The 15,353-nt window shown below is 37.4% G+C and overlaps 1 protein-coding gene across 3 annotated transcripts in view; it reads right to left on the reverse strand.

Annotated features, from left to right (window-relative positions):
- The window catches only part of USP48 (ubiquitin specific peptidase 48), a 69,848-nt gene that overhangs the window by 50,498 nt on the left and 3,997 nt on the right, over positions 1-15,353 (reverse strand). For all 3 annotated transcript variants that reach the window (XR_004423848.1, XM_033114110.1, XM_033114109.1), the window contains exons 2-3: positions 2,112-2,232; positions 949-1,105 (exon numbers count right to left, since the gene is read on the reverse strand). Coding sequence is in view for 2 of the 3 variants with exons in the window: in XM_033114110.1 (XP_032970001.1) it covers positions 949-1,105; positions 2,112-2,232 (278 nt within the window). In the remaining variant the exon portion in view is untranslated. The remainder of the gene's footprint in view (positions 1-948; positions 1,106-2,111; positions 2,233-15,353) is intronic.

Below are 15,353 nucleotides of genomic sequence, written 5' to 3' on the forward strand. Positions count from 1 at the left end.
ATTATAGAAATAAAGTTATGGGGAAACAAACAAGAATCTTTAAGCACTGTGTTTTGAAGCAAGGATTACTGTTAACACGGACCAAAACTGAAGTATCACCACTGTCTGTCTAGAGGGCTGCAAGAAGATGTGGAGCTTACAAATCCCATCTTTTCTGTCTCCAAGCCAGAGACATTAGCACTATGCCCAAATCAGACCATATAAGACAGCACGAGATTAGCAGGAGCCAAAAGCTCCCAAACCTATGTAATCTTACACACTCACTTCCTTCCACGCACCCACCAACTTTGAGAAGGAGAAAAATCTGGTTCATTCCATGCAAGTTCCATCTCAAAGAGAATAATCTCTAAATACAAATTAGTATCAATTAGGAATAGCGATCCACATACTGCGTATGAAAAAAAAACGAAGTCATTCCAGCAGGGACAGTTTGAAATTGATTCTACCTAAACGTGCAATGAGCACAGTCATGCATTCGTGGCAAATTTTGCCACAAGATTAGTGAATTTAATCTTAATTTTAAAGGCTATCATCTCAGTCAGCTTATTTGGGAATCAAGACAAAAGACTGTTTGGGGTAAGACTGAAGTATTTATTAAGTCTCTCAAACGAGGCAAGACAGTAAGCTTGTCTGCTTAATTGACTGATTTTTATCAATCACTAGAAATTAATGGACTACAATTACAGCGTATTACACAGAATCATTGGAGCTGTAAACTACATAATAATCAAATGTATTTCCTTCACATGACTATTAGCCATTTTGAGCATAAATAATACAGAAGAAAAAAGAGAACGACTTGAATCCTGACCATGTTTGCAAAAGACCCAGCAGCAGGCCTGGCACACAGGAGCACTCAAAAGTGAGTTTCGTCTGTGTGGCTGGTTCAGCAGTGATCTCGCTGGCACTGGACTCGGAAGCGGGCCCTCCCGCACCATCCCCACTGACCTTTCTCCTCTTGGATACCATCTCCAACGGCGTAGTCGCCACAGGTACTTGGACATAAGTACAGCGCCTGCCGAAGCTCCAAGTTGAGAAACCACACTTGAAGAAATGTGTTGACGTAACAAGTAGCTCCAAGGTTAGTGAGGCCCACAAATGAGTTCTACAAAAAGGTGAAATGTACAATTATAAAACCACTTTCCCTTTCAAGAAAAACAAAAATATGTAAGAAGCATTCTTTTTAATAACTTCGGATTAAAAATGTATTAAAACTGTCTCAACCAACATGGTCTAACCACCGTAAGCCTTTCCAGACCAGGGGTGGGGCATCACTTTCATGAAAGCCCATTGGGGTTGACTCCAGGAGTTAAAAGGCTGAGGACAGCACCATGGCTCAGCTCTACTCTTTTAGTCATCCTTCTAGTGTGCAGCCACTGACATCTGTCATTAGAACGGGGGGCTCCAGGAAAGATCAGTTTTGAACATGGGTACCTACCTATGTTTTTCATTTGCTGTATCCCTACACTACCAACATTCAGAAGAATGACAAAGTAAAACTTCCAGAAAAGTCCCTTTTTATCCTACAGGTCTGGGAGATGGGGGTCAAGGGGAGTTGGTTGCAACTTTTTCCAAAGGTAACACTGAGAATTCCTGAACTTACAAAGAATCATTCTTTTTAAGAGAGAAAATACCTATACAGCTGACGATTTTGTGAATGCCAGGCTTTATGATTAGGAAATACTAATACATACTTAAAAAAAAAAGTAAAAGTAAAACTGTTGTATGTATAATATATAAAAACAAAAGCTCAACAAAGCAAAGCAATATCATTATGGGAGCTTGTTCCCTTGATTTACTATCTCCTTTAAAGAGACTTAAAAAAGGGTTCAAAATAAAACATGCAACGTTAAAGCAAACATAGAATCAGCATTTAAACTAAACTAGCATTTCAAAGCTTACTGGATTTCATAGCTACCTATTTTAAAGCAGACCATTAAGAACTGTTTCAATTCAAGCAGATTCGAGTCTCAAGTTCCACTACTTATCTTAAGCTACATAAGTTAGGTTACCTGAAATCAGTGATGGTTTCTGATCATAAGCACAAAACAAAAACAAAACAAAATAAACAAGCAAACATAGGAATATAAAACTTAAAAATAATGGCTTACCTTTTTTCTCCTCTCACAATTGGGATCATCAATGTTATGAAAACTATTTTCATCTATTTCTCCTAACCAAATATGCTCACCAATCCCCACCAAGCAATTTGGATTTCCTTTGCAGTTTCGTCTAGGAAAAAAATATAGTTTACTTTAAAAATACCATAGTTCCATAAGAAACATGCAAATTGAAACTATAATGATACACCATTTTTAATCTATTTCCCATCTATAAGATTAGCAAAACTTTGAAAGTATACCACCACACTCAGTCTGTGAGGCTGCGGAAAAACAGAACTCATTTACTGCTGATGAGAATGCAAACTGGTTATGGAGACGAACTTTGCAATCTCTAATAAATCTACACATATAGCTAGCCATTTCATTTCTAAGAATTCATCCTGAAGATACGTTTCCAACAGTGCAAAAATACACTGTTCATTCATTACAACATTGTTTGTAATTGCAAAATACTGGGAACAACGCAAATGACCAAACATGAGATTTGATGGCCTGCACACATAATGGAGTACTGTGCAACTATAAAATGAAACACACACACAATTCTCTACGAACTGATGTGGATTAATTTCCAGGATACATTAGTACGTAAAAAAAGCAAAATGCAGGAGTATCTACAGTATGCTATTTTGTGTGTAAGAAAGTTGGGAAAATAGAAATATATATATCCACGTACGAGTATCTGCTCATTTGAGCAGTAAGAAACACAAAAAGGATAAAACAAAAACTAATCAAATTTGTTACCTACCGGGATCAAGGTTAAAAAAAAGGGGTGTGGGACACTTTTCTGAATATGCTGTTCCATACACGATTAAATTCTGGGGCCATGTGAATCACACACACACTCAGACTCAGTAAGGATGGGGAACCCTAAACTGAACACGAACAGAAACATATTTTAATTGAGTAACACCCACACTGAAAGAAGGGGGTGCGGGGGAGAAGGAGCCCCGGCAACTAGAACACAGTCATTAGCCAGCTCGGTTAGTGTGTCCCTGGGCTCAAGACAAAAGAACAAATGCCAAATTCTAATAGTAGCTTCCACAACTTTCTGTAGTTCTACAACTCCGCGAACAAGTAAATACATTGGGGACAAAGGGAATCAAGTTTTGGAGAGAAAAATTACAAATAAGAAAGGGATGAAGATTCAAATGGACCCCGCGGTACTGACCGGGAATGAGAGGTATACGTCTAAACTCGTAGGTCTTAATACATAGATAGGAAGATTCGAGTTGCCATGTAAAATGCAGGGCAGTAGTTATTTGAATTTCAGATGGATGATGTATTTATACTAAAAATGTATTTGCTGTCTATCTGAAATTTAAATTTAATGGGGCAGCCTAAGCAGGATAGCTTTTATCAGCTGAGGGCCTAAAAACAATAACATGAGCACACCTAGCAACCAGATTTTGATTTCTAAATATTCCCCAAAGAACCCAGGGCTCCTTGGAGAAATGGCTGTTGCCAATGCTGGGCAGGGAAAGTACCAGATAAACAGTGCCCCCAAAGTAAGGATGTATGCAAACAATGATGAGGACGTGTTAAAAGGACAGCTTGAAGGGGGCTTCCAGGGGCCAAATCTGGAACAATTTTGAGCAGCAAAATAAATAACGACAGGATGGATGGATAATGGGAAATCTCTTCCTTAGAGAATAAAAACAACTATCAAAGTAAAAGGAAAGACAGAATTAGAAATGTACCATTTGTCATCCATCAAAATAAAAGAATCAGGCAAGAATCATCAATGGATGCTAGTGCAGGCAAGTTTGAGAAATAACAGAAATTGATGAAGTCTCAAAGTACTCAGCACAAGTTTATTAACTACAAAAGGAAAAATAGTAACTTTGAGTGGGAAAACCTGGCAGATACCACCTTAACCAAGTGATCAAACTTAAGCTAGCCAGTAAGGGTCTGATTGACCACATGCACCTCTGGTGTGGTGCACTTAAGAGCAATATCAGCCAAACCCAAGCTGAGGAACTTTCTGCAAAATAAGTGTCCTGTGCTTTTCAAAAATGTCAATGTCACAAACTATGATGAAATACTGAGCAATCAAGATCATAGGAGACCAAAGAGGCACAACAACTGACTGCAACATATCAGCCTGGATTTTCTTTTGTTATAGAAGATGTTCTTAGGTCAATATGTTCTGAATATTTCAGGTTACTCTCTAAAGCTTTACTGATAGCAGTTAAAAGGCTGGAAACATGATAAATGGCCATCAGTAGAAAAACTAATAAAAATAAACAATATAACCAAACAATGGAAACTACTGTGGGGGGGAGGAAAGGAAAAACTTTTTAATATTGAGATATGTAACAATATGATTAGTTGCAAAAAGCAAGAACAAAACTGTTTAAAAATGGGTGTGATGAGGCGGCCAGTTTCTCAGTGGTTAAAGCACAGTGCTCATAACACCAAGGTTGCCGGTTCGATTCCTACGTGGACCAGTGAGAAACAACGGCTTGAGCTTGGAGCTGAGCCACTGGTGGGTGGTCGGTTGGCTCAGTGGTTAGAGCGCAGTGCTCATAACACCAACGTCTCCAGGTCGATTCCCACATGGGCCAGTGAGCTGTGCCCTCCACAACTACATTGAAAACGACTTGACATGGAGCTGATGGGTCCTGGGAAAACACACTGTTCCCCAACATTCCCCAATTTAAATTAAAAAAGTGTGATAGGCCTGTTTGTTTGGATAAAAGGATAAACTAAACTGTAAACCATCTCTAAGGACGTTCACCTCTGTACTTGCTGGCTGTAAATTAAGAGTAAAAAGGCTTTCTATGCTTCCCCATCACCTTTTATACCTTTCAAACTCAGAACTATGGAGTGTACTATATATCCCAAAAATAAATAACTGTTTTTAATGTTCCACTTATACTGTCTTGCTGGCTTTAAAAAATAAAAATGAAAACAAGTTTTGCCGATTTAAGAGCAGTTTTGTCAGGTTTAGGTCAAAACCAGGTTGGAATAACTTACTAACGCAATAAAAGGAGGACTGATCCACTGCAGGGGGAAGGATCTAAAAGGAGTTATTTTTTGTGCCTGTAACTCATCTCTAATAGGAAAGGACTACTACATGGGAGTGAACAATGCTGCTGGTAAAACAAACAAACAAACAAAACACTCCTTTTACACAAAAGTAATTTTTCTCTTCTATATAGAAGACACAAACAAACAACCCAACCCAACCCCCCCCCCCAAAAAAAAAAGTGATTCAGAGACTCGGGAAAGTAACCCAAAAACTCCCTGGAATAGAGACGAGGATTTACCAGGAAGATTCTTTAAAAAAAAAAAAAAAATAGAGCTAGCAACATTGGACTATAAGGCCTTTAGGATTGGGAGAGATAACTAGACTGAAAATGTGCTTCTAAAACAAAATAAATAGATACCTATCCTTTTAAAGTCGCTTCTCAAGGTATAACAGCAAGTCTCATTTGTGCTTTCTCCTCTTGAACAAGGAAGGTGGAAGACTTTTTCACATGACTTGGCTGAGAAGACAGGTCAAAAGCACACATCCTTCTCTCAGAAAAGGGTTCCAGTGGAACCGTTAAGATTTTAGTCTCTTGTTCCTGACAGCAAAATAAAAGAAAAAAAAAAACAAAAAAGCAGGCTCTCTATGTCCTCACTCCTCCTCCTTCCACACACACACAAATCCTGTATCCTTAGTCCAAAGCTGTCTTCAAAAACTAAATACAAATACAGTTGACCCTTGAACAAGAGTTTGAACTACACGTAGTCCACCTACATGTGGATTCTTCCCGATACTGTACAGTACTGAGAATGTAGTTTCCGTATGATTTTCTTAATAACCTTTTTTCTTCTCTAGCTTATTTTACTGTAAGAACACCGTATACAATACACGTAACATACAAAATATGTGTTAATCGACTGTTTATGTTACCCGTAAGGCTTCTGGTCAACAGGAAGCTACTAGTAGTCAAGTTTTTGCGGAGTCAAAAGTTATATGGTAGATTTTTTACTGTGCGGGGTATCGGCACCCCTAACCTATGCATAGGGGGGTGGGAACAGTGAGATAGAGGAATTTAACAGGGATGCTATTATAATAAAAGAGATGAGACATGAGGATCTGAAATGTAAGATGACAAGAGGTAAGAGATGCTGCAAAGCTCAAATCAACAGTGCTTCGCAGGTATCATTTTTGTGGGGAGTAGGGTAAAAGAATAAATCAGGTTTTTACATATGTGGTTTCATTTAAAACTTTTTTGAGAAGAATCACCAGTAACGCATGCTTTGAAAATATTCCCATCTAGAAATCCATAAAATGTTCATTCACCTAACAACTTGATTTCATTTGAAATTTTGTACTCTCATCAAAAGGATCTGAGAGAAAAAAAGCACACAGCAAACAAGACAGACACAGAACCAGGCTCCTGGCTAAGCATCTTTCATAATGTGTAGTTAGCACCCCCAGCTGGTGTACTAGCCCTGTAGCTGCTCGTTTCTTCCAAGGTTGGGAGATCATTCACCAAAAAGGTTTAATCCCTTTCATCCTTCTAAGAAGATTCAAGCTGCTATAAAACATTTGGCAGTTTTAAAATAGGCACTTTCACCCAGTTTTCAATTTCTCAGAGGCAGATTAAAAAACAAACAAACAAACAAACAAACAACCTTCCCAAAGCAAATTAACTATTAAATCAGTGTAACAAGTCCTCTAGTAAAAAATACAGCTCAGTGCCCAAGCAGAGTTTCAAAGAGTACCATAGGGCACTCTACCAGGCCTCTAAAGAAGGCCCCTGGCCCATCCTCCTTCCACCACAATTTCAAATTGAGAAGAAAAACACACAAACAAAACTTAAGTTACTCACTCCTGCTGGTCAAAACAAAGAACTTCATGACACACTCCCCAAACTCCGGTAAAGCTTTCTCCACCATGAGATAAAAATGGTTCATCTTCATGGATCGTAAGTTTTAAACAACATTTTTTTTATTAAATCAAGCAAATATATTATGGAATAGAAAACAAATTTTAAAATAAAAACTCCTAAAAGAAAAATCAGGAGGGTTTAAACCCCAGATATAATTGAATCACGAGGTAAAGTCCCCAAAAGTAGAAATGTAATAGAATAGAATAAAACTTTCAGAAACAGTCCCAAAGACATCTGGCAATTTTGCAAGCAATAAAGACATTCAAATCAGTGGAGTAAACATAGGACTTCTGGGACAACCAGAAGGCTATCTGGAAAAAAGATAAAGTTGGACTCACTTCACAGTATACTTCAGTGCAAATTCTAAATGGATCAAAGATGTAAACAGTAATTGAAACCATAACATAAACACAAGAAAACCTCAGCAAATTTCTTTGTAATGCTGGTATGAGAAAAGCCTTTCTATGATTCAAAATTCAAAAGCAATAAAAGGAAAGATCCATTAATTCAATCTCATAAAAACTTCCTGCATGGCAAAATTCATAAGCAAAATCAAAAGACAATGATATAACTAAAGAAAACTTTTTTCAACTCATGTCACAGAAATAAACTCTTAATATGCAGAAAACTACAAACTGATAAGAAAAACTAATAACCCAGTGTGAAAATGGGCAAAGGACACAATAGGCAATTCAAAGAGAAATATGAATGGCCCTTAAGCGTGAAAAGGTGCTCAATCTGTCCTAAGACGAATGCCAAATGAAACTTCACAGAGACAGCTTGCATTGTAATCAATAGTGCAATTTACTGAGTACCCCTCTTTCGTCCATCTCGATACCTTCTGTGTCACTGGGACCGAGGAAGCAGCTCTGGCCAATGAGCTGTGAGCAGAAATGATGCATGCAATTCTAAAGCATTTAACTGTTGCCACTGAAACCCTCCAGGCCTGATAATGTTTCAAATGGTGACTGCTACACTGGGTATCCAAGTGACTCCGATGAGCCAGCCTCCCTCATCTCCACTCACCCTACACCTAGTTTATTATACAATCTTCATGTACTTCAGGCCAGATATGAACCTTTGTTGTTTTAAACCACTGAGCTTGGGACTTATTTGCTCTCACAGCATAACCTAGCCCCATCCTAACTGATACATCTTATCCCGCCTATCAGATTGGCAAAAAGTCTGACAAAACCACGTGGAAACAGGCACTCTCTCATACATTGCTAGCGAGGCTAAAAAAATGCAATGATCTCTGAGGAGAACAATTTCCAATATCTACCAAAATTACTCATGCTTTTACCCTTGACACCTGCAATCCCACATAAGTATTTATTCTACAGATATATGTATCTGTACACATGCTAACAAAAGTTATTTATTGAAACATTGTCAGTAATAGCAAAAGACTGAAAAGAAACCCAGAGTCCATTTATGGGGAATTGACTAAATAAACTATGGTAAATCCATACAAAAGTATACAATGTAACAGTATATAATGAGGGCCGAAGAGAAGACGATGCAAATATCCATAAACTGTACATGTAAGTTTATATCAGATCTTATTCCCAAGTCAAAAACTGCAAATGATCCAAGTGTCCATCAATAGATTAAACAAATTATGACATATTCATACCATAGAATACTACTCAGCCCACCCCCTCAAAACCCAACACAGGCTACATGGTGATTCTCAAAAACATGATGTTGAGCAAGAATCCAGACGCAAAAGAGTGACTGCAGTAAGAGTCCATTAATTATGAAGTTTAAGAACTGGAAAAGCTAATCTATGTAGAAAGAAATTAGAACAGTAGTTGCCCATAGGGAGATGGGAACTAAATGGAAGGGGGCATGAGGAACTTTCTGGGATGATGGAAATGTTCTTTATCTTGATTGGGGAGGTGGTTACATACATCAAACTCAATTAACTTTCTCACAACATTTAACTAAAAATGGATCATAGACCTAAACGTAAAACATAAAACTCTTAAAAGAGAGCATAGGAGAAAATCTAAATGACCTTGGGTTTCGTGATGTCTTTTTAAATTTTTATAAATAAAATTTCGCTCAAATTTTATTTGAGCCAAACTGACTGTGTACACTGGCGATCAAGATCTCAAATGCTCCCTTAGATACAACACCAAAGGCATAATTCAAGAAAGAACTGATAAACTGGACCTCATTAAAATTAAAATTTTCTGCTATGCTAAAGACACTATCAAGAGAATGAAAAGTCAAACCAGAAACTGGGAGAAAATATTTGCAAAAGACGTATCTAATAACGGACCGTTATTCAAAATATACAAAGAACTCTTAAAACTCAAAAAACAACAACAACCCAATTTAAAAATGGACCAAAGACCTTAACAGACACCTCACCAAAGATACACAGATGGCAAATCGCACATGAAAAGATGCTTCACACCAAATGTCATCAGGGAATTGCAAATTGAAGCAAGATACCTACTACACACCTATCAGCATGACCAAAACTGGGAAAACTGACATCACCAAATGTTGACAAGATGTGGAGCAACAGGAACTCACGTTCTTCGCTGGTGGAAACACAACATGGTGCAGCCACTTTCAAAGACAGTCTGGTGTGCTGTGTTTTTGGGTGGCTGTTTTGTTTTTTACAAAACTAAACATATTCTTACCATACAATCCAACAACTGCACTCTTAGGTATTTATCCAAAGGGGTTGAAAACGCATGTCCACACAAAACACCTGCACACAGAAGTGTATAAAGCAGCTCTACACATAACTGCCCAAACTTGGAAGCAACTAAGATGTCCTTAAGTAGGTGATGGATAAACTGTTGTACATGGAGACAATGGACTATTCTTTGACGCTAAAAGGAAATGGGCTATCAAGCCATGAAAAGACAAAAAGGAAGCTTAAATGCATATGACTTTAAGTGAAAGAAGCCAATCTGAAAAGGCTATGTATGCACTGTATGATTCTAACTATCTTACATTCTGGAAAAAGCAAAACTATGGAGATAACAAAAAGATCAGTGGTGGCCAGGGACCTGGGGTGAGGGAGGGATGAATTGGCAGGGCACAGAGAATATTTACCCAGTGAGACTATTCTGTATGATACTAAAATGTGGGGTCCATGTCATACATTTGTCCAAACCTATAGAATGTATAACACCAAGAGCAAACCCTAATGGAAACTATCGACTTTGGGTAATCATGATGTTTGAATGAAGGTTCATCCTCGTACTCATTGTTGATAAATGTACCGCTCTGGTAGGGGATGTTGACAGAAGAGGAGACCATGCATGTTGGGGGCAGAGAATACACGGGAAATCTCTGGACCTTCTGCTCAATTTTAAACCTAAAGCTGCTCTAAAAACTAGTCTCTTTTTTTAAAAACTGACTGAACTGGGCGTTTCACTGTATATAATTTTACCTCAATTTTTTAAAGCTTTGATTTAAAAAAACAAAAAGACTAGAAAGTAATAGAAAAATAGAAGAAAAAATTAAAAACTAGGAAGCTGTTGGGTACTGATATAGAAATGTCTACAAATATAGACCAGTATATGTAGTGTGCTACATTTGTGTAAGAAAGGGGAAGAATAAAAAAACGTTTGTGTTTGCTCGTATTGGCACAAAGCAACACTGAACGAATAACCACAAAGTGATAAAAGTTGATTCTCAGAGAGGATGTGAAAGAATGGGATGTCCCCATTCTTTCAGATGCAGGACAGATGCAGGAACGACAGCTCTCAATGTACAGTTTTCATTTTCATATTTGAACTGTATTACCTATTCAATAAAATTATTTTACTTTAAATTTTGATTGAAAAGGAAACTTGTTTCCTTAAATTACAAAAGCACATATTTCCGTGAAAATAAAGGTGAAACAAAGTAATCTAAACTTGAGGTACTAGTCACTGAGAAATTTAGTTTTTTCCCCTTGTGTCATTACTGTATCACAGTCTCAGATATTAAAAATGCAAGACAGAAGCAAAAATAAAAACAAAACAACCACAAACAGGCCCCTTAGCACTTATGTCTGTCCCCGTTCTAGAATTCCTCTGCCATATGGAGAGAAGTCTTGAGCAAAAAAGGTTTGAGAAGCTACTGACAGCAAAGCCAATAAATTTCAACATTAAACATCACGGATGAAAGCCTTCCTAAAGTGTTGGCAATCCTTTAAATATTGTATTGGATATTAAAAAAAAAAACACGAAATAATATTTTTCAAGGTTAAGAATACAATCAACCTTTGAAGTTCTGCCACCTAACAAAAGTGGAGCATCTTCATTTTCCAAACCTCAAAAGTTAGGCCCACTAAATTAGAATTCAAAAACTGCAGCTTGTAACAATAATCAGTATATTCAAACTTGTAATTAGCATATTAAATCAGTTGATTTGAGATTCGGGCTTCTATTAGGGAAAAGGGGGTTAGCCAAGCAAAAAGGGGTTTTATAAGTGACCCTACTTGGAAATACTGTGAATCTACTTTCTAATAGGATACCCCCCAAATTGCTATTAAGAAAAAATGTTGGGGTAAGTGCAAACTGGCAAGTCAAAGAGTCTTTCCCTGTCTAGTTAGGCTTAATGACACCCCCCCCCCCCCCCCCCCGTTCACAGGGAGTCTCAGATCTCCAAGGAGGATGATTTGAAATGTTTCAAGCTTTATACTATTTGGGAAATAATGATCTAACACTTGAAAAAAGAATATCTTCCAACTTCACTAATATTCAAAAGATACTATCATTGACTTATGCAATTGACAAAAAAATTAATACAATAATAATACTCCATGACAGCAAGGACACAGAGAGACAGGAATGGTCATATAATTGCACAGAGCTGGTGGGAGCAAATCTTGCAATAACAATGTGGATCCAAAACGTTCCTGACACTTATATAATTTTTTCTAAGAAAATAATCAGAGAAGTAGACAATAATAAAAGAGGGAAGGGAGGGGAGGGGAGGGGAGGGGAGGGGAAGGCAGGCAGGCAGGTAGACAAATGCCCAATAGGAAAATAGTTAAATACTCTGGGATATGTAAAATGGAATATTATGCAATGATTAGAAATTACTTTTGTAAACTATAAAACATCCTGGGGAAACATCCTTAATATTAATAAAAAGCATCTATACAAAATGCAGATATGACATTTTTTATGTACATACAGATAAAAAATCAAAAGGAATTATATTAAAATATTATAAACTTGTTCTTCAGTGGTGACTTTTATTTGAATGAGTTCATTAAGCCGGCAGTGAGATCACACTCCTTAGAAACATGGTGTAACTTTATTTCATTTTAGCTTATAGATGCTTCTCAAATTATAGTGCACATTGATGAAAATATGAGATACATAAAGCCACAAGAAAAATATACTGTGCCTCCAGGAACCTAAATTTCAATTTGTTTTACTAAAAAAGATTATAGGAATTTCTTCAAACATTATGCAGAAAACAGTAATTTTTAAATCATACGAGGCATTTCTTCTATTCTATTTCTTTATAAGACTGTTTCAAATACAAGGCTAACTTTTCTTAACAATTACATCAAAACCTCAAAAGCCAAGCGAAATAAATGAGGTGTAGAGAATTTGCAAAAGATAACAGGGCCTCATTTGCACCAAAGATACATAAAGGAATGTTCACTGCAGCTTTATTCATAATAGCCAAATACTGGAAAAATTCTAATTGCCATCAGCAGGAGAAAGGAGAAAGTATATAGTAACACAATGGAGGAAAGCACAGCCCTAAAAATGAACACAATGTGGATGAATCTCACAATGCTGAGCCCAAGCCAAACACAGAAGGAACTACAATGTATAATTGTATACAAAGTTCAAAATAGGCAAAATAATCTTGTATCCACAATCAGGGTAGTAGTTACTTTTGAGGAAGAGGGAAGTGGTACTATACTGACCAACAGGAGGCAGACAATGGGAGAAAAGGGTGTTGTAGAATGTCAGTAACTAACTATTTGGGAAATGAGCGTGTTCTAGAAGGCCGGTAACTATTTAATCTTGGCAGTAGAAACATGATTGAAATGTTCCCTTTGTGGTAATTCATCCAGTATAATTCTTACGATCTGTGTACTTTAATATATACAAAAAAATATAAATTTTAATAAAATAAGAATCATCAAAAAAATTCTAAAAGGAATTAGGAAGGTTCATGCCTTACCAGATATTTTAAAAATATTATCAAGTAATTAGAACTGTGGTTCTAGTACGGGGATATTGAGAGCAATCAATAGCAAAGAACAGGGCTGAGTGAGAAATAAATCCAAGTATGTGTACGAATTTGTCATATAATGAAGGTCGCTTTTTAACTAGTGGGGGAAAATACAAGATTATTTGATAACTAGTTTTTAAAAATTGATTAGCCATTTTGTAAAAGTAAACTAAAGATGGATCCCTACCTACCTCACTCCCTAAATCAAATTAAGTGCTAAAAGGACAAAGATTGAATGCAAAAAATGAAACCATCCATACTGAAACAAAACATGAGTGAATAATTCTATAATCTTGGAATTTGGAAATCCAGAAACCATAAAGAAAAGCACTGATAAATTTGACCACACAAAAATATGGGTTTTACTGCACCAAAAGGAAAAAAACCCACAAAGTCAAAAAAACAATTTTTTTGAGGAAAAATATCTTCAACAGAAATATCCAATAAGCTCTTGAAAATCTAAGAAAATAATCATCAGTTCAAAACACACAATTCACAAGAGAAATACAATAGCCAGCAAATATAAAAAGATGCTCAATGCTAAAAGCAAAAAAAGTCAAATGAAAGTAAGATACTACTTTCCACTAATCAGATTGGTGTTTGAAATAGGAATGCCTGAGGTTGGAAATCGGGTGAATACAGGTGGCAGTGTTAAATGGTATGAACTTTTACCATCTATCAAAACCTAAGATGGCCATCATGCCCTGTACCTCAGGGAACCCTCATCTTGCAACCTGAAAACACTGACTCAACCAAGATACAGTGGTACCTTGGTTTTCAAACGTAATCCGTTCCGGACGACCGTTCGAGTTCTGAAACGTTCGAAAACCGAGGTACCACTCACTGTACACGTATAAGGGATGTTCACAGCAGCACTGGCTGTGGCATCAAAAACTGGAAATCCAGGGCCGGCCCGGTGGCTCAGGCGGTTAGAGCTCCATGCTCCTAACTCCGAAGGCTGCCGGTTCGATTCCCACATGGGCCAGTGGGCTCTCAACCACAAGGTTGCTGGTTCTACTCCTCGAGTCCCACAAGGGACAGTGGGCTCCACCCCCTGCAACTAAGATTGAACAGGGCACCTTGAGCTGAGCTGCCTCTGAGCTCCCGGATAGCTCAGTTGGTTGGAGTGTGTCCTCTTAACCACAAGGTTGCCGGTTCAACTCCTGCAAGGGATGGTGGGCTGTGCCCCCTGCAACTAGCAACGGCAACTGGACCTGGAGCTGAGCTGCGCCCTCCACAACTAAGACTGAAAGGACAACTTGAAGCTGAACGGCACCCTCCACAACTAAGATTGAAAGGACAACAACTTGACTTGGAAAAAAGGCCTGGAAGTACACACTGTTCCCCAATAAAGTCCTGTTCCCCCCCAATAAAATCTTAAAAAAAAAAAAAAAGTACAAATTGGTAGTTACAAAATAGTCACGGGGATGTAAAGTACAGCATAGGGAACATAGTCAATAATATTGTAATAACTATGTATTGTGCCAGGTGTGTACTAGACTAATTGAAGAGATCACTTTGTAAATCACATAAATGTCTGACCCCTATGCTCTACACCTGAAAAAAATATAAAATAATATTGACCACCAAATGTAATTGAAAAATAAAATAATTGTTAAAGCTGAGTAATGAGGTACAATGGGGATTCACTGTACCATCCTCTATACTTCTGTGTATGTTTAAAATTTGCCATCATTTTTTAAAAAATAAAAACAAAAAACGGGTTTCCTGACTTGGTCTAAGGGTCCAGGAAAGTCAGCAAGGCAAAAGGGACCGATATTGTCAAAGTGACAGAAAATGTGAACCAACTAAGAGAAAGGTGTCACTGGACCATCATCAATGAGGAAAAGCTTGATGGAAGAAGTTTAAGAGCGGCCTAGCAGCCCTTATCAAGGGTGTTTAAACTGGCATGCCACTGACTTTCTAGAATGCATTACATTTCTGTCAAGTTTTAATTTTATAATACTCATGTACTGTTTCTCTAATGAGAACAAAATAGACATTGTAAGTCCAGACTTTGAAAATTCGTATCAAAAATGTAACTGTTACAGAAAGAAATTAACAGGACACCATTTTCCACCTATCAGATCAAAGAGTGTGGTTAACATATTGAGCTGGTAACATT

Source organism: Rhinolophus ferrumequinum, chromosome 9, assembly GCF_004115265.2.
Source record: "Rhinolophus ferrumequinum isolate MPI-CBG mRhiFer1 chromosome 9, mRhiFer1_v1.p, whole genome shotgun sequence".
In the NCBI taxonomy this organism is placed as follows: Eukaryota; Metazoa; Chordata; class Mammalia; order Chiroptera; family Rhinolophidae; genus Rhinolophus; species Rhinolophus ferrumequinum.